Source organism: Pantherophis guttatus, chromosome 4, assembly GCF_059756535.1.
Source record: "Pantherophis guttatus breed Tessera chromosome 4, ASM5975653v1, whole genome shotgun sequence".
Classification (NCBI taxonomy): domain Eukaryota; kingdom Metazoa; phylum Chordata; class Lepidosauria; order Squamata; family Colubridae; genus Pantherophis; species Pantherophis guttatus.
The window spans coordinates 114,347,817-114,368,152 of NC_142066.1; the positions used below are offsets into that span (position 1 = coordinate 114,347,817).

Genomic DNA, 20,336 nt, shown 5'->3' on the forward strand with positions numbered 1-20,336 from the left:
TGAGAGAGAAAGAAAGATTGTGCAAATAAAATGGTATCTAATATAAGGGAATAGATAATTTAGGCAAACAATAGCTCAAATTTAGATAATTGGAATACAGCAAAAACTAGAAATCTCAAGTTTGACTTGTTTTTTTTAAATCTTACTGGAACAAAAACACAAAGTTGGAATAAAGCTAATTATGAGTTTTTAGAAATATATTTTATATAACTGTTTTAAATATACTGACACATTTTTTCTTCCATTCAATCAAGTCCGATTCTTGGGGGGTTTTTACTGCCTCCTTTCTAGGACTGAGTGAAGGTAGCTGGCCCAAGGTCCTGCAGCTGGCTTTGTGCCTTTGAGGTGGGACTAAAAGTCAGTTTCCTAATTTCTAACCTGATGTCTTAACCACTATACCAAACTTACTCTCTACCGAATATTATTCTATATTATTTATTTCTACATATTGTTTATAGCATCTGATCTACAGATCATACTATAAGGTCACACTTATCCAAATATTGGTGAATCTAACATTTATGTTACAGTACACTGCAACAGTTGTAAATGTGCATAAGTGCCTGAATTGTGACTGCATTGTGACTGCAGGGCTGGTAAGAGGGTCCTAACTTCGAGGAAAGGTTGTAAATTACTTTTCTGAGGCCGTTGTAAGTTTTAACCATTGATAAACAGTGATCGTAAGTTGAGGACTATTTATGTTATCACATTTGCTTAATTCCTGATGAGTTCATAGACCCATCTGTGGCAGGCATAGACCTGCCGCTCGTACAGATTGACAGTATATTTAAATGATCCTTTTAAAAAGACATCTTTTTCAATAAATTGGGGTAAACTATTTGTTTTATTTAGATATCTATTAAACTTGCTTCCTGTGTCCCAATTATCTGTAGTAAAATACATTCAGAATATCAGCTTTTTTTTCTTATGCCCATATCTTGGATTCTTCATTTGTAGAAGCAGTAAAGGAACAATATGATATTGCAGTTATTTTGATCAAGCCAAAAATTATCCTCTTTCAAGAGGAATGGTGATTTACCTAACGAAGAGTAGCATTGGGCCAATTCTTGGGAGACTCATAGTTATATTGCTAAAGCCAGGTACTCTATTGAGTAGGGCCAGCCACAACCATCAATGCACTGAATAGAAGCAGCTCCTTGTTTGAAGAAGCTATAACAGAACTGATTGAACAAAAAAAAAATGTTGTTAAAATTTTGTCCAGAAATGGAGCTACAATGTGATAGTATGTAATGACTATTTCAGCCACATTCTGATAATCCTTTTTATACGTATACTGGAAAGGTCACTATTATGTTTTGGAACTCTCCCTTTATAAGAACAAACTTTATCGGGATGGCCATAGAAACATATTGTTTATGGAAATACTCAGCAATGAAGAAAGTCAATATGGGTAGTCTTTCTTGGAATGTAGGTTTTTTTCTCTGAAAAAAATGTATGCCTCTATGACACACACAAATTATTTGCAGTATAATTCTGTTCATATCTACTCAAAAGTAAATTGCACTGAGTTCAGTGCAACTCCTAATTTAGTGCATGTAGTTGAGATGAGACATATGTGCCATCTTTATATTACTGAATTCCAACTATCAGAATCTCTCACTGATCATTAAGTTAGTTGGCTTTGATGGCAATTATTGCCTAGAAACATTTAGAGGGCAAGAAATCCATAATATAAGAGGTGGAGATTCAGGGTAATATATCTAATATATCCCAAAATTATCTGTCAGGCCTCAGCAGATAATTTGATGAGACACTTTGGACATGCAGAGACATGCAGAGTATTTTCCAAGATCTACATGATGGACTTTCTGATATTTGGGCTTTGGGAGAGGGTTAAGAACTGTTAATGCCAGAGATCCAGAGGGCTGCTTTGAATGTATTTCACATCCTAGTTGTATAGAGGAAAAGTTTATAGTTAAATATTGAAAGCAGAAATATTTATATTCTTTTTAACTAGCATGTATTCTTTCCTTATAAAGAAGTCTGTAGTAATGGAGATTGTTTTAGGAACTCTGTAATATTTAAAGGGGTTAATATGAGAGATAAAGAGAGAGAAAAAATCAAGGCAAACATTTTTATTTCTGGACATGAGGAAGGTGGTTCTGATTAAATTACAAGTTTATTAGAATGAGATATAAGACAGTGCATCTTTTCTTGCCCTCAGCTTTAATGCCTTTAATCAAATAATGACCTTCTGGAAATAGTTAATTTTAAGCATTTGGAAAGATCAATACCACTTTGCCACCAAAAAATGGTCCCGGTGATGTGAAATTTGATGTATTTAAAGTACCCTTTTAACCTAGTAAATAATTTAAAATGCTTTCAGTAATCTTTTGCCACCATTATGTATCTCATTGTTCAAAGTATGACTCTCAAAGTATGACCAATCTTTTGATCTTGGAGATTGGAGCCCAAAGCAAGTTCAATAAGTTTGCTTTCCTTATAGTGTGTGTGTGTGTGTGTGTGTGTGTAAATGATAGATAGATAGATAGATAGATAGATAGATAGATAGATAGATAGATAACAGACAGACAGACAGACAGACAGACAACAGACAGACAAATGTATAGGGTTTAACAATTTTTAACCTATTTCTCCTTTTGGTGTAAAGGTGAAAAATTAGGTGAATAATTATTTTGGAAGTCCATTTTATCCAGTTTGTAGAACACTGGTATGAAATTATGTTTGAGTGTCATCAGTTTTCTAAATGGGAAAAATTACCCTCTATTAGCATGTTTGTGGGCAGATTAAAAACAGTCTTCATTAGCATAAGGAACACTTACTGATTCTTTATGAAACTAGAAAATTATTTGCTGAATGATAAATTGCTAGCTTTACAGTTAGTTGTTGTTGACAATGAGCTCATTCAAAATGCGTATTGCAGTTTAGCCTACAAGACTGAATTCCTTTTTACTCAGAACTACTGCTTAATGGATTATGTACTTAAACCCTGTTCATACTACATATGAAATGTAATTCATGCTTTTCATGAAAATATTTGTATCAAATATCATGCATATTTAGAGTGATTTCTTTTAATACTCTGTGTTTTTGTGATACATTACACTACAGAGATACAACAAAATGCATTCACATATAATTTTAGAAAAGAAAAAAACTCCCATAATACTAAGATTAAGAAGCATGAGTTAGTCTTTTGAATTTAATGGAGAAATCTTATTGCATCATTTAAAAAAAATTAAAATAGGACTGGGTACCCAAGCAAAAGAGTAATACTATGTTTGTTGCTAAACGTTTTAAGCATATGTAATGAAAGTATTTGCATTCTAAAGAATTAAGGATTAATTTTACTAGAAAGTGCATAGGGATAGTGATATCCCATTGCAGCCATGGTTAGCTTGAAGATCTACCCCCTTGTCTTGTCTGTCCAAATATCTTTATCCCTGGTTTCAGTGAATTAGGGGTTATATTCTATGAATAATTATACATATTTTTGAAATCAGAAATTTAAAGCTGTTACAATAACAAGATATGAAAGGTTACAAATAACAGTACTCTTTTATTTTTCAATTTTTTTTAACATCCGATATAATTTCCACTGAATTATTTGGCAATTGATTTTCTGTTTTAAAATTTTCTGTTTCTTTAATAGCATTCTTAAGGTGTGTGTGTGAGGGGGGAAGGGAACTTACCATAATTGCCTCCCTTTCATTTTGTGCTAATTGTAGTAAGACTTACATATGTCACTCAGCTACTATAAAAGTGCATAGCAGTTTTTCCTTTGTGGCAGATGGATTTTAAACTTGACTTCTCAATAAATGTAGGTTTACAATACATAACTTTACAGGATTTGTGTTGTATATAACAGGTTTGAACACATTATCTCAGAATTCATCTGCATGGCATTTTCAGCTTATCCCAGGCCCCATGCCAGTATCTTAAGTAATAGGGAGAGAGTGTAGTGATTGATAGCAGCTAAAGGCGTGATTTTGAATAGAAACAAAGGCTTTAGAACAGAAGGTGTCAAATTAAACTTTGTCAGTTTGAAAAGTAGTAACATCCTGAAAGTTCATCTACATATTTACATGTGACTAATGTTTATATTTTGCTTTGCTTTGCTCCTTCTTTATATGCAGTGCAATGCTGCCTGGCAGAGTTGCTGCGCAGCAGCAAAGGGTGTTCCTACTGTTGTTTTAGGATGTATTTTTTCCAAGTACATACAAGTCCTAAGGGCAGTCTTCCATATGTGTTTTTATATACCAATATAGAAGGGTTTTTAATGAATACATAATTTTTATGGTGAAACCTCCCCACATACATTTCAGCCATCATTCTGGGTTAAACTAGCCACTCTTAATAGTAATGCATTCACTTCTAGCATAATTCCAGTTGTGTAGGTCATACTTTTTAGTTTTGATTTTACCCAAATGAACATGCTCCCAGTGAGAGATATCTGAAGCATGATGCATTTTTCATAATGCTACAAATATTACAAGTTACGTATCTGCATTTTCATTTGTATTGTTTGTTGAGTTTGAATTCTATTATAAATAAAATAAAAATAAAATATGCAAATTACAGCTTGATAAGAATTTTTTTTATAAAAGCCTCTCCCACTAGCAATAAGGATGGGATGGGTTTCTCAGAAGTAATAAAATAAATATGCTAAATAATTGTGTAGTTAGCATTTTTGGGGAAAACATTACAAATACATTGTTTTAGATTTAAGATGCAGAAATTCTATATCGCTTCATTAAAAATATCAGTTTAAAAAGTTTAAATATTATTTTAAAATATAAGCAAGTTAGGGATAATTTACTTTTTATAATGAAAAAAAGATTTTGTGTTTTAAGTTTGGGTTTATATTTTGACAAAAAGTATTACATTTTAATCTGTAAAATTACTAGACCACCCTAGAAAAGCTAATCAGACTGTATTTAAACGTGCAATTTATTATACCATTTGAGGCGGTAAGGAATTGGAAGTATTATTTCAGGGCAAAGGTTAATAGCCAAATACTGGAAATGTTTTATCAGACATAAGTAATTAATAAGGATATGTTGACACTCGGAACATAGAAGTGACAAAAAGAGCAAAATACTTTCTAAATGGATAGATTTTGTTGTGGGTTTTTTTTTTTTCGGAATTCACTTTTTGACTCATGCGGACTGTGTTAAGAAATTAGGTTTGATAATTGCAACGAATATACTGAAAAAGGGTTTTATAGATAGATATATTCCACCTATTTATTTGATCAAATGTATCTTTGCTTTAAGATTTTAGTCCACTTAGGTTGAAGATGAGGCAGAATCACTTGTTAATTGTTTTATTACCAATTAAGTAATTCTGCCCTTCATATATGTTTTTCACAGGATAACATAACTGTGCTGGATATTTGTCATCCAAGATTAACAGGAATCAATCCAAAAGAAAAACTAAAGCACACTGTTCTACTATTCCATGGAACATTTCTATCAGGCAGTCTGCCACTAAAACTAAGATATTTATTTACATTTTTAAAAACTGCATTCCATATTTATGATACTTAGCAGTTCCCAGGGTCTTTTCAGTGGTTGCCCATACAATTTATCACTGTATTTTATCTACAATTTACAAACATCCTAAAATGTTTTATGCTATCAATAAAAAACTATACTATCAAAATTTTCATCAATTTTTGTTAATGATTGTTAGAGTTTAATTTATGGATTAAACAGGATTTGTTCCTGTGTTTTAATTTTTTATTACATTGTAAACTGTCTTAAAGGCTTGGTGTTCATAAGTAGTATTTAAAAATAGAAAGTTAATGTTAACAATATTTTAAAACTATTCTATAGTTAAAGCATTTAGCATTTAAACCTAAATTGCCCCGGACAATTATGTATCATTTTTGTGTTTGTCTTGAGGCATTTAGACTGATAAAGCTAAACATTGGTGTTCTTTGTCATGTTTGCTCAGTTTAAATATAAAAAAAATAATGCTATTGATATAATTTAAGACGGCATGTAGGCAATTGCTAAACCGTTAAGCAAAAAAATAAATAAAATCTGTGCATCTATTTTAGAAGCAAATTAGCATTTGCTAGAGTTCTCTTGGGACAATCTTTTGGCATACTTTCAAGCTTGCTTTCTACTAGAACATATCTGGGTTAAAGCAGGTGCTTTTATAGTAGATAGTTTGCACGGATATATGCAACATGGTTCAAAAATATAATCTTGTTCATATAATGTTTAAAATCATAAATTTAATTTGCAATTTTTTTTTTCAAAATCAGAAGACTGAATTGACTAGAACAGTATCAACAGGTTTTGATTTGTCTGCAGAGCCCCTCTGAGCACTTAACAAGAAAGAGGATACTCTGCTCAGTAATGTTTCTTCAAATAGGTTCTGTATTATATGATTAATGTGAACTAGGTCTCTACTCAGGTTAGATATAGGATACATTATCTAATTCTGAATTAAAACATAACATCATGATTTTTTGAAAGTAATACAGATCTATCATACAGATATAGACTTATATTACCCTGTTTCTCCCAAAATAAGACATCCCCTGATAATAAAAGCCCCAAGCTTATTTCAGGGTTCAAAAAAATACAAGATTGGGTCTTATTTTTGGGAAAACATGATAGATAAAAATCAGTATTAGAGATATTATAGTAGTCTGAACTCAAATAGCATATTCTTTTTTCTTGTATATTTGAAATAATGATGTGCTGCAGTTTCTTTCTCTTAACAACAGTTCAAAATTATTCACAATCTAGATATTTGTATACAAGATTGGTAAAAGTTCATGATGCTAGCTTTATAAACTGAGATTTTGCCTGTGAACTGTCTATAGGATTCTCAAGAAGAAGAATGAAGTGAGATTTTGTTCTTAGTTTATTCACTTTACTTCCAGGGAAAGTGCCTTTTGGCACCTACATTTTTGATAAAGCTATCTAATGTTTTGCTGATCATTGTCTTAAGGGCTGGCTCTGCGAACTCTTGCGTTGGAAAGAAGATCCCTCACCTGAGAATAGAACTCTGTGGGAGAATCTGTCAATGATCCGGAGGTTCCTCAGTCTTCCTCAGCCTGAACGAGATGCCATTTATGAACAAGAAAGCAATGCAGTTCATCACCATGGTGACAGACCTTCTCACATTATTCATGTTCCAGCAGAGCAAATGCAGGTTAGTTTACTTTGACCAATTCATTTTAGGAGTAAGAAAAAAACAAAACAATTTATTCTTAAGAGAAAACCATTCTATCTCTTCTTCTTTTGTTAAATAGAAATGTTTTAGTATGAATTAAAACACTCATGTTCAATAGAATATGTGACTTTTTTTCTCAATGCAAAGTCATTTGTAAAAATTTATTTTAGAAGCCCTCTATTGGCATGTTTTCCATGTTGGGTTTCCAAAGTTCTTTTTAAATTTAAAAAATAATGGGCACATGTAAAAGATGCTTAAAAGTGGGCTCATTAATAGAATAATGTGAAGCATTTTTCTTTTCCAGCACTTTTTATACCAGCAATTGGGTGGATTGCTAAAAGTGATAACATTTTTTTTTAAAAAATGGTGCAAGTCTCTCACATGTAGTCATAATTCATAAATGCATAATGCTTAGTTATTTTAGGTGTCATGGCTTTAAAATAAGTTTAAAGATTCATTTAAGCACAAAGAATAGGAATAGATTTGGCCCAGTTTTCTCATCCTACTTACCCTCAGTTTGAAAGTTAGGATGAGTCAATGTTTGTTTGTTTTTCCTTTAGAGCCCCTCTCCCACCACCCTTGGGAAAGGAGAGCATAGAGGCGCTTTCTTACCTGGCCTGCTGACTACTGGACCTTGGCTGGGTGCTGCTCCTCAGGTGAGCTGGCACAAGATTAATGTGTAGGAGAGATATGGAGAGGTTTTAGAACTTGATCCAGCTGTTTCTTTCAATTTTAAACAAATCAGGGTAAATTGCCTTTTTTTAGGAATGGATGAGCCTTAATTTTATTGTAACCCAGCCTGACAATGTATTTAAAGGCAAGTTTTAAATACAAATTATAAATAAATTGTGTCTTTTTAAAGTCCATTCTGTTTAAAATGTGGGATTGGACTTTTTTCTCTCTCCTTTTCTACAAGTAATGGATTAGTCACTAAGATTTTCATTCATTTATTGTATTATAAAAACTATTTATAAAACTTACCAGAAAGTGATTTATAGAGTTTTTCAGAAGTTAGCGTAACTGTGATATTAAAAAATAAAACAAATGAAGCAATTGGATAGTGGTTGATCAAAATTGTAAAAGTGAAGTAGCTTACAATGAGTGATTTAGCCAAAGGTGGTAAACAAATAATTTGACTACCAAGTGTTACTGCAAATGCCTGGAAAATACACATTTGAATACACTTACCATATGTAGAAATAAAATATCCAGCAATTATCCAGCAATATATTTCCAAGATTCATCCAATCTGCTAATAAAATTTTGTTGACTTTTGCAGGTAAGACTAATATATGCAATCTTTAAACATATTGTTTAAAATGTTTAAAATTGAATCCCTATAGAAATTAGTAGCTACCAGTTCTAATCATGGATGGGCACATTATTTATTTAATTGTGTATTTTTTATATCCCACTTCATACTTGAATCATTAAATCTAGCGATATAAATTAAAACATGAATATCAATTAAAATTATAATTAACCCAACTCAAAAAGCATGATAAAAAATCCAGTATTGACTCTCTTCAAATTCTAGCATATAAGCTAAAACAGCTGTTCATATACATAAGACTATGCCCTCATAATGTATAGTACTAGTAACTATTCCCAGCAGATTATGTTTTATACACATAGAGATATGTGTATATGTTAATGTAGAATTTTTCATCAAAAATTGGAACTTGTGGCACTTTAGTTTTTATGAGCCCCGAACAGTATAGCCAATAATGCAACATGAAACTCATAAGCATTAGGCCAGCCACACATATCTTGGTCAAGACACATATCCTGGTTATGTGTCCAAAGTCAAGAATTTTTTAACTTGATGCTAAATGTAGAAGTGTTCTAGAATAATTAATTTCATATGAGAATTTTATATTTTATTATATCTATGTCCCAGATTTTGTCACAGTTTCTCAAAATAGCTTTTTATGTAGTGTAACATTGTTTTACACACACATACCCATGCACACACATGCAGAGAGAGAGAGAGAGACAGAGAGACAGAGAGACAGAGAGACAGAGAGAGACAGAGAGAGACTTTTTTCCTTACATTACATTACATTCCTTTCCTTATCTCATTTCCTATGAGATATGTTAAAATTCATAATTGAATGATTGTTTGGGTTTTTCTGGACTCCAGCTGACACTATCAACCGCTTCATACAGGCATTCTCTTATGTAAATGATAATAAATGGCATATGCAACTGTTCTTTTTTTTAAAAGGCTTCATTTATTAAAATGTCCTTTTATTCTGTTCCCTATCACAGGATATTTCTGAAGTTATTCCCATTGTTAATTGCTATTCAATATAAAACTAGTAGTAAACAAAATATTTTTCTTTTTGATAAAAGTGATATGTACTGTTTATTATAGAGATTTAACTAGCTAAAGGTTCAGGACCAATTTGTCAATTGAAGTGTAACATAAAATCAAGTTGTGTTCTGTTTACAGTAATTTATCCACTACACAAGGTAGAAATGAAGTTCTATTACTTTTGAAAACTATGTACTGCAATTGTGAAAGGTACTAAACACCAAATTAAACAATTAGCTTACAGATACTGATTTCGGTTCTTAGTAATAATTTGAATAATGATAGTTTCCATGCAAGCAAAGGGACAATGAAGCTGCCCAGTGACCATGCTCTGACACTTGGCAGCTTCCTCCATTGTCAATGTTTATACATTCAAAATGAACATCTCTAGAAGAAAATGTGCTGCTGGTGAATTTTGCATAGTATAAACTGTCTATTTAAACTGTTTTAAAGTATAGGCCATTTTAATTTGTTATTCCTCTTTAACAAAATAAAATTGGTACTTTTTCCAAATACATACAATTGAGAATAAGCAATTATTGCATATGTATTCTGATCATAGAATTTGGTTGATTCCATAACTTGGGGATTCAAAACAAATGAAAGCCCTAGAAATTTGATGTGGAGCAATTTGGAAGCTGCTTAATTTGATGTAAAACTGATTCTGAAATTAGAGATTTTGTGTTTCTCATTCATTATCTTCTTGTTTTCTTCTATTCAATCCAGTCCAATTCTCAGAAATTGCCTGAAGAAGTCCCTACAGTTTTCTTGATTTTTTTCAAAAGTGGTTGGCCATTGCTTTCTTTTAAAGGCTAAGCAAAAGTAACTGGCCAAAGGACACCTAAAGTAGGACTAGAACTCATAGTCTCCCAAATTCTAACCTGACACCTTAACTACTACCATTAACTAGCTATTTTATCAACTTAAATACATAGGGGTTTTTCCTTTTCTTTTTCTTTTTTGATAAAGTTGGTTGCAACAATTCAAAAAATGAATGCAGAATTTGGTTTATACTGTGTACTAAAATATTTATTTGAATTATATTTTATTTATTTACTTAATGTATATGCCTCCAAACTCACTAGCCCAAGTGACTTTTGGCAGTTACAATAAAATGAAACCATAAGTATAAAAACATTAAAATCAAGATTAGAAAATCACTCAGTCTACAACAGCCAGTATATCATGGTACGTCAGCTCCCACAATTCCTGGATGAAGCGGATTACCTGGACCCTTTTCAATCTGGCTTCAGGCCCAATCACAGCACGGAAACGGCATTGGTCGCGTTGATAGATGATCTCTGGCGTGCCCGGGATAGGGGCTACTCCTCCTAGACCCATGGCTTAGCTTGGAAGATCATTTGACTGCCATAGCCAGGGGAACCTTTGTCCAGGTGCACCTGGTTCGCCAATTGCGCTCCTTTATGGACCGAGATGCCTTACTCACAGTTGCTCATGCCTTCATCACCTCTCGTTTGGACTACTGCAATGCACTTTACATGGGGCTGCCCTTGAAGAGCACTTGGAGACTTCAACTGGTGCAGAATGCAGCCGCGTGGATTGTCATGGGGATACCTCAGTACTCCCATGTCACATCACTCCTTCACTGTCTGCATTGGCTTCTGGTTGTCTTCTGAGTGCAATTCAAGGTGCCGGTGATCACCTTTAAAGCCCTAGGTGGCCTAGGACCAGAGTACTTGCGAGACCCCCTCCTGCCACCGGTGGCCTCCCATTGCCCGGTTCGCTCCCACAGAGTTGGCCTCCTCAGGGTACCTTTGGCTAGACCAGGGGTGGGCAAATGTGGCTCTTTTACAACCTGTGGACTTCAACTCCCAGAATTCCTGAGATAGCCAAGCTGGCTCAGGAATTCTGGGATTGAAGTCCACAGGTTGTAAAAGAGCCACATTTGCCCACCTCTGGGCTAGACAATGTCGACTGATAACCCCAGGAGGAGAGCCTTCTCTGTGGGAGCACCTACACTCTGGAATACGTTACCCCTGGCGCTCCGGATAATCCCTGACCTCCAAACCTTCCGCTGGGCCTTGAAGACCTGGCTCCTCCAATGGGTGGGCCTGGGTTGATTCTAAACTGATTTTGTAGCTTTTTAAATTCTTAAATCTTGAATTTGAATTTGTATTCCTACGTTTAAACTTATTTATTGGATATTCTGATTTAATTTGTCTTTTGACTTTTGTATTTTCTGTTTCTTATTGTTGTGAGCCGCCCTGAGTCCTTCGGGAGAAGGATGGCATACAAATCCAATAAATAAATAAATAAATAAATCATGTCCCTATTGGAGCTCCAAGGCCCAGGTTTTAAGGCCAGAAGCCTGGAGGCAGATCTTGCCTCAGAAGGCAAGATGTTTCAGAAGATGGGAGCCAGGGCAGAGAAGGCTCTTCTCCTTGACTCCATCAATTGAAATGCCTTGGCTGATGGGATCCGAAGAAGGCCCTTTCAGCCAGTGCAAGCAAGGCAAATCAATTCCATTGGGCAAGACAGTGTCTCAGATAACCTGGACTTATGCCATTAACAGATTTAAAGGTAATAATCAAACCTTGGCCCCGGAAGCAAGCTGCCAAATAATGCAGCTTGCATAAAGCGGTGTTACATGTGCCACCCTAGGAGGTCCAGAACTGCCTGCGCCATTGCATTCTGTACTAGCTATAGTTTCCAAATATTCTTCAAGGATAGCCTAATGTAAAACACATTTTGGTAATTCAACTGACAGTTGATTAGGGAATGAGTGACTGAGTGCAGGGCCTCATGATCCACAAAAAGATGCAACTGGTGCACAACAAAAGCTCTCCTAGCCACACCTGCCACTTGTTCTTTAAGCTGGAGTCATGAGTCTATGAAAAACCACATTGCGCTTGGCATATACAAATACAAAGAAGTACCTGTAACATTTTTTAAAGAATCATAATGGTAGAATGAAACATTAAGTGAAAAAGTCCTAATCCCCTCCTTAGATGCTCTTTAGATACTTAAAAAGTGATATACTATCCCCATGATGGCGAACCTATGGCACGGGTGCCACAGGTGGCACGCAGAGCCATATTGGTGGGCACGCATGGGTTGCCCTAGCTCAGCTCCAGCGTGCATGCGCGCACCAGCCAACTGATTTTCAGGCCTCCCAGTCCCACCGGAAGTCGGGAAATTGGCTGTTTCTGGCCTCCAGGAAGGCCTCCGGTGGGATGGGGAAAGCTGTTTTTGCCCTCCCCAGGCTCCTAGAAAGCCTCTGGAGCCTGGGGAGGGGGAAAAATGGGCCTACTGGGCCCACCGTGCCATCGCGTGCCAAAAGCAGGGGGAAGTGTGGGGGGGTCACGTGCGCATGCGCAGGAGGGTGGGACGCATTGAATTACGGATGTGGGCACACGCACCCGCGACCTCCCACGCTCCCCCCACTTTTGGCACGCGATGGCAAAAAGGTTAGCCATCACTGTACTATCCTCTCAATTATTTCTAAGAACTACACATACCCAGTTCTCTCTTCATAAAAGACTATTACCCATTGACTTGGCTTGTCAGAAGATTGCAAAGCAAAATCACATGTCCCTGGGATAAATATGAGTCAGTTGCCAAGCATCTGAATTTTGATCACTTGACTATGTCGTAAGTGTGAAAAACAGTCACAAGTCACTATTTTCAGTGCTATTGTAACTTCAAACGATCAATAAACAAGTGGTTGTAAGTCAACGACTATGTATACTAGGATTTATTTCTTTATTTTATTTGAAAACTCTTCTGCTGATAAAATCTAAAATAGCATTTGCTTCTTAACAGTTATTTCATACCACTGACTCATATTTAGCTTGGGATCAGAATTAAAATTCCAGAATTCTTTTCACACTTGCTATTAACTGAGCCAAGTATCTCCTCCACACCTCTATGTTTAACATTTGTTTCCTAACTGAAGAACTTTGCATTTGCCTTAATTCTGCCATTTTCAACTTATTTCTCTGACATATAAGGATCATTTTGAATTTTGCTTCTCTAGTCTAATGTACTTTGTGTCTCACCCAGTGATGTGTCATCTGCAAATTTGAGAATTTATTTTTACCTTTTCTTCTATATTATAAACAAAAAATTCTGAAGAGTACCAATCCAACACTTCAATAGGACACTGTTGATGAGCACTCTCTCAATATAGTTTCCAAGATGAGTCCACATCACATATAATTCAATCCTAGGTTATCAATCAGAATATTTTATGACAGTTTATCAAACATTTAATATCAAACATTTAATAAACATTTCATATATTAAATTAATAGACCCTGCAGCATTCTGATAATATCCAATAATATGAAATAAGATTAATCTGGAATTTTTTTCTTGACAAATGCTGATTTTTAATAATAACTGCATTTTTTTCCCCAAAGCATTAAAAGATCAGTTATGATCTGATACAGAATGTTCCCTGGTAAGGATGTCAGACCAAGTGCTCTGTAGTTCCTACGTTCAGAATTACAGAATAGCAGAGTTGAAAGGGACTTGGAGGTCTTCTAGTCCAATCTTCTGCTAAAGCAGGAAAGCCTATACCATTCTGGACAAATGGCTGTTCAATCACTTCTTAAAATCTCCATTGATAGATCACTCACAACTTCCTACAAGCCGTTCCACTAATCATTCTCACTGACATGAAATTGTCTTTAATTCCAAGTTGAATCTGTGTTTGTTAAGCTTCCATCCATTATTTCTTGTCTTGCGTCAGGTACATTGGGGAATAGATTGCCCTCTCCCACTTCTCTGTGATAGCCCCTCAAATATTGGAAGACTGCTATCATATCACCCCCTAGTCCTTTTCTTCATTAGACTAGATATTCTTAGTTCCTGCAACCATTCATTGTATAGTTAGCTTCCAGTCCCTAATCCCTTTGTTGCTCTTCTCTGCACTCTTTCTAGAGTCTCAATATCTTTTTTGTATCATGCTGACCAAAACTGGATGCAGTATTTCAAGTATGGAATTCCAAGAATGGAAAGCAGTGAAGTATAAAGTAGTATTAACACTTCATGTGATCTTGATAGTATCCTTCTGTTGATGCAACCTAGGACTGCATTGGCTTTTATGGTAACTGCAACACATTGCTGGCTAATACTTAAGGGATTATCTTGTAGGACTGCTAGATCCCTCTCACAATTACTAATGAGGCAGGTACCACCTATTCTATATCTGTCCATTTGGGTTTTCTTGCCAAAAGTAAGTGTAAAACCTTACTTTTCTTACCACTGAATTGCATTTTGTTGAATAAGGCCTTTTTGTTGGATAAGGATTGCTGCATTCCTCTTTTTAAAATAATGTGACCCCACCCAGTCATCTGGAATTCCTTATTAGATGACATTTGCAAGCAATACTGCTCCTTCAATGGAAAATATATAGACAGTCTTCAATTTAGGATTATTCATTTAATGATGGTTCAAAGCACGGGTGGGTTTCAAAACCCATCACTACTGTTTCGCTCATGGGTGTGCATGCACTCGCAATGCTTCTGTGCATGCACAGAAGCATGCGGGTGGGTGGAGCCTCCCACCGCTGCTGCTACTGGTTTGCCCAATCCAGGGTGAACCGGTAACAACCTACCACTGGTTCAAAGTTAGAATGATGCTGAAAAACGTGACTTACAATGCATTCTCAAAGTTGCAACTGTTGTACTGCCCCCACAAACATATAATGATTTAAACATTTAGCAAACAGTTTTCATTTAAAACAATTGCAGCATCTTGTGAGTGAGCAATTCCAATTTTCAACCTTCCCAGCCAGCTTTCAACAAGTAAAGTCAATGAGGGAAGCCAGATTTATTTAATGACCATGTAATTCTCTTATTGACAATATGATTTGCTTAATTACTGCAGTGATTCACTTAACAACCACAATAAAATGGTCATAAAGTTGGGTCCAGTCACTTGATGACCCACGTTTCTTTACTAATCTACTTCAAACATACTGCAATATATAATAGGTAAGAACCATAATTTAAAAATCAGGCATGATCTCCAGAATCACATACTTCTCAGACTCCCTTCCCTTTTTTTTTATTGAAAAGTTTTATAAGAAATACAAACATTTTCACCCCCCACCCCTCCTTCCCCTCCCTCCCCCCACCCCCTCCCTAGACTTTCCAGAACAAGAACAGGGTATAGCATTCACAAACCAAAAACTAGAATATGCTAACAAATTATTACATTACATATTCTCCCTAGGTCCTTAACTCCTTATAACTCAGAAAAAAAACAGATATAAACTTCTTAAAATTATTTCATTCATAAGTTATATGAATCTTCTTGTTCGGATATTTCTTCTGTATATAATCAATCCATCTTCTCCATTCCGATATATATCTCTCATTTGAATGGTCTTTTTTTTTTTTTTTTAATTTGATTTATATGCCGCCCTTCTCCGGAGACTCAGGGCGGCTTACAGTGCGTTAAGCAATAGCCTTCATACTTTTGTATATTTATACAAAGTCAGCTTATTGCCCCCACAAACTGGGTCCTCATTTAACCTACCTTAGAAAGGATGGAAGGCTGAGTCAACCTTGAGCCTTGGAGAGATTCGAACCAGCAGTAAATTGCAGGCAGCTGTGTTAATAACAGGGTGCTTTAAACCACTGTAGTACCAAGGCTCTTTAAGATATGATTCCCTTTTTAAATCCACAGTTTCCCTGATTCATGTATATAGGTATAGTATAACAAAATAGTTTATGTGGGCATGTTAAATGAGGGTTAGTACAAATGGTGAGATGTCTCTGTACTTTTCTGTATTGTACATGCATACACTTTGATCTTTGAAGGTGATTTTTTTATTATTATTCAAACATTTAAAGTACCCTAACTTTATATGCCAAAGTAAGTACCATACATGGATATTTTGATTATAATATAGTAGTCAATGTATGAAATATTGATTGAAAAGGACTGATAATGTTTAGTTCACCATCATTAGCATTAACATTTTTATCCATGTGCTATCTGTATTTAGTCTTTATTTCTAAAGACTAATACTTTATTAATATTAACATAGTATTAATATATTAATTAGCATATTAATAATACTCTAATAGTACTACATGTATTAATGCTATTAATAGTGTTGACATTACTATTAATATTAGTAATTGATATTACTAATTAGCAATATTAGATTATAGACTATATAAATCAGGAAAGGCAAATTTGTGCAAGAAAAAGAAAGATGATGAAAGATAAAATCAGAGGGGCTAAGCATGCCCAGAGGCATTTTATTTCAAATCAAACTGTGTTATGGTTGTTTCTAAATAAAATAGGTGAAAACAAATCTTTTTATTATTTTTTTAATAAAAGTGTCTTTCTCAATTTGTGTTCTTAACTTTTTCTTTCATTGTCTAGCAGCAGCAGCAGTCCCAGCAACAGCCACCCCAGCAGCAGCCTCAGCAGCAGCAGCAGCCCCCACCCCCAGGTCCCAGATTACCCCCAAGGCAGCCAACAGTAGCATCACCAGCTGAATCTGAGGATGAAAATCGTCAGAAGAGTCGCCCACGAACAAAAATTTCTGTAGAAGCTCTGGGCATTCTTCAGAGTTTTATTCAAGATGTAGGCCTGTATCCAGATGAAGAAGCAATCCAAACTCTGTCAGCCCAGCTCGACCTACCGAAATACACCATTATCAAGTTCTTTCAGAACCAGCGATACTACGTCAAACACCATGGGAAGCTGAAAGATAACTCAGGCTTAGAAGTAGATGTGGCAGAATATAAAGAAGATGAGTTACTTAAGGATTTGGAAGAGGGTGTCCAAGACAAAAGCACGAACACACTTTTTTCAGTTAAATTAGAAGATGAGTTATCAGTAGAAGGGAACACTGACTGTAACACTGTGTTGAAAGACTGAAAAAAATAGTATTTATTCAACAGCATCACTGCTTACTAATAAAAAGAAAAATCCATCCTGTATACTGTCATCAACCTCTTTATTCATTGTTTGGCCTATGAATCTTCCAAAACTTGCACAAAAGTTGAAAAAAAAATTAAGGATAATACAGACTGCACTAGATATTTTACAAACTGCTTCAGCGATAGAAATGAAGCATTGAAGATTGTTTCATATTAATTTGTGTTCACTGGGTACATCAACATGTATCCAATAAGCATGATATCTGTGGGTTGTTTTTCTTCTTATTGTTGTTATTATTCTAGAGCTTTCAGACAAGCATTACTTTGTGACTTATTGTTTTTATTTTTTCCCAGTTATTGTTAACACTCCACACTTGATCTATGAAAGCTTAACATTTATTTAAGTAAAAGATAAAAGAAGAGTTAGTTACTCTTGCTCTATTGTATGTTACAAAAGAACTATAGACTGTGAGATGCAGTTTAAAGTTAACATATGCCAACAAATGCCTTGTATTATATGGCACTGCCGTAACTCAGATTTTTTTTCAAAAGTAAGAAGTCACTGTATCTTTTTCATTTTCATTTGTTATACGAATTTTTGAAAACAAAATGTGAATCATGGTTTTTCCCATTATTTATTTGTAGATCTTTAAATATCATGTTGTAATTAATTTTAGAAGTTTCCGTTAAATGTAATATTGCTTCTCTTGTTACCATATTGGGTTTTTTTTCTATTTATAAGTGTATTTTGATGGGCAGTAAAACAAAGTGTCTTAAAAGTTTTAAATAGAAAAAATGTGCTTTACACAGTTGCCTATAAAAAGTGCTCTATGTTATCCAAGCAATTCATACTATAAGCTTCACTCTTATTGTTGTATGCAATTTTTACTATCATGCAAATAAGCTTAGGTAAATCAAACTAATAGATCACCTTAGAAACTTATGCAATTAATGTGAAAATAATTGATGTTTGCAATGTGTCTTCCTTTGGTTTACAATCAATTTTAAAGCTACAGCTGTATAAATTTTCTGTATAAAGGTGTATTTCTTTTTTATGAGTTTATTGCTATGAAAACACCAGTTATTTTGTTACAGCTGGCTGTTTTTATAAGTGTATCACAATTTTCTTTATGCAAAAATGTTCTGACTAGGAGTGGTTATTGACTGTAACTACACAATTAAAATTGTTTGTATGGTATGATGTGATAGGGTTTGTGTGCATTTGTGTATCTTACAGAAACAACACCAAAAAGTGTGTTGGACTTTTTATTAATTATCTTGAAATATCATTTTCAATCACCTTAGCAACAATTTATATTCTGGATTTTAAATTATCCCAAACTACAAAACTCAAAAGATGCTGTTCAGAAATTTAGTTTTACTGTAAAAATCATAACCTGTCTCGACTTGATTTTAAAAGTTGCCTGGCGGACAAAGATAGCAAGATATTATTGAGTCAAAAGGCTATCAGGCAAAAACATATTTACAGTTCCTGGCAGTAATGCACTTATAATGAATGCAGCTGGTTTTGTTTTACAATATTTGAATTTATGATAACACCATTTCTTACACTAACATATACACATTTTAAGATAACCATTAGGAGGCACAAACAAAAGAGGAAGGATATATAGTCCTTTGCTAGGTAAGATTTTATTTAATAGCATTAATAATGATGTTGATAAAAAATTATAGGGTTTTGATTTCATATGGACTACATGTTCAGGCTTGTAGGAGCTGATGTGATGATGCAAAAGAGTACTAAGGAATATATTGCTTTAAAAATAAAAGCATATTAAGTCTTCATAAATTCCATTTAAACATTTAAATGGAAGTTTAAAGCAATTATACTTCAAGGCTCATGATTATGACTATAATAATTTTTGAAGAAGTTACGTTTTTGGACTATGTAATGTTTTATGCAAAGAGAAGCAGTTTCGCGTTCTGTTGAAACTTATTTCCAATTAGCCAGTAGCATTGGATTACAACTCCTACAATGTATGGCCAACAAATCCAAATGCTTGAGCATTAGATTGTGGAGAACTAACATAGTGTTACAAAAATAAACAACACAAAATATATTAATATATTTCCCCATTTTTGGCTTACCAGTACAGCTAAAACAGAAATGGCAAACTTCTATATGCTTTAGATGAACCAGAGTGTAATGTGTCATCCAGATTTAAAACTGTGTTTCGTCTTAACCATGGTTTGTTCAAACCAGCTCATAGCTTATGATTTTAAATTGGCTTCTTTTGCCAAACAAAAAGATAAATCAGTTTGACACTGGAATATAGGACAAATCATAAAACAAGAAAAAACAGTTGCATGTATTTTTGGCAACTTGACTGTGGCAATTAGGAGGTTTAATTAAGTCTATGAAGAAAAAGCTGGTAAGTAAGAAAAATGGAAAGCCTGGTTGTAGTTGTTTTTAGGAATTAGTTTCACATATATCTATAAATAAGAAGTAGGAATGGGAGCACAATTCACCTACTAAATGTCTTGCTGCTTATTTGAATTAAAATGCCCCACTTATAACGCTTTGTCAGCATTTCTATTCAGTTGCATTTTAAGGCAACAAAAATCAAAATGTCTTGAGTGATTTGTTGGAAAAAATCTCAAAATCACAAGTGTCTAAACAATTATTTGTTTAGCTAATTTTATGCCACTTGACTGTTTGCATGGATTTCCATTCCATTTTATCATACACTCTCCTAGGGTGAAAAATTAAGCACAAGCTTGTCTAGAGTTCCCATTATTTCTGCAACCCACAAGTCAATCCAATCCCAAAGCTTTAAACAACTGGAACATTTGAAAGAATTATTCTTGAAGTGACAAAGGTTTTTTCATGTTTTGTTTTATTTTCAGATCTAAACATTTGGACAGATTTTTTTTTTTACTTCAAAAGATTTATCATATCTCTAGAACAATTATGCACGCCAGTTGCCAAGTGCCTGAAATGAAATCACATTGTC

General features: G+C 34.4%; 1 protein-coding gene across 8 annotated transcripts in view; it reads left to right on the forward strand.

The window, feature by feature from the left end:
- SATB1 (SATB homeobox 1) overlaps window positions 1–18,562 on the forward strand; it is a 114,577-nt gene extending 96,015 nt beyond the window's left edge. For 3 of the 8 annotated variants that reach the window (XM_034402157.3, XM_060685754.2, XM_034402156.3), the window contains 3 exons: window positions 6,952–7,155; window positions 7,737–7,832; window positions 16,859–18,562. In XM_034402157.3, the coding sequence (XP_034258048.1) occupies window positions 6,952–7,155; window positions 7,737–7,832; window positions 16,859–17,359 (801 nt within the window). In that variant the 3' untranslated portion in view covers window positions 17,360–18,562. The remainder of the gene's footprint in view (window positions 1–6,951; window positions 7,156–7,736; window positions 7,833–16,858) is intronic. The other 5 variants (XM_087892582.1, XM_034402158.3, XM_087892583.1 and 2 more) reach the window with 3 other exon arrangements.
- The last annotated feature ends 1,774 nt before the right edge of the window (window positions 18,563–20,336 follow it).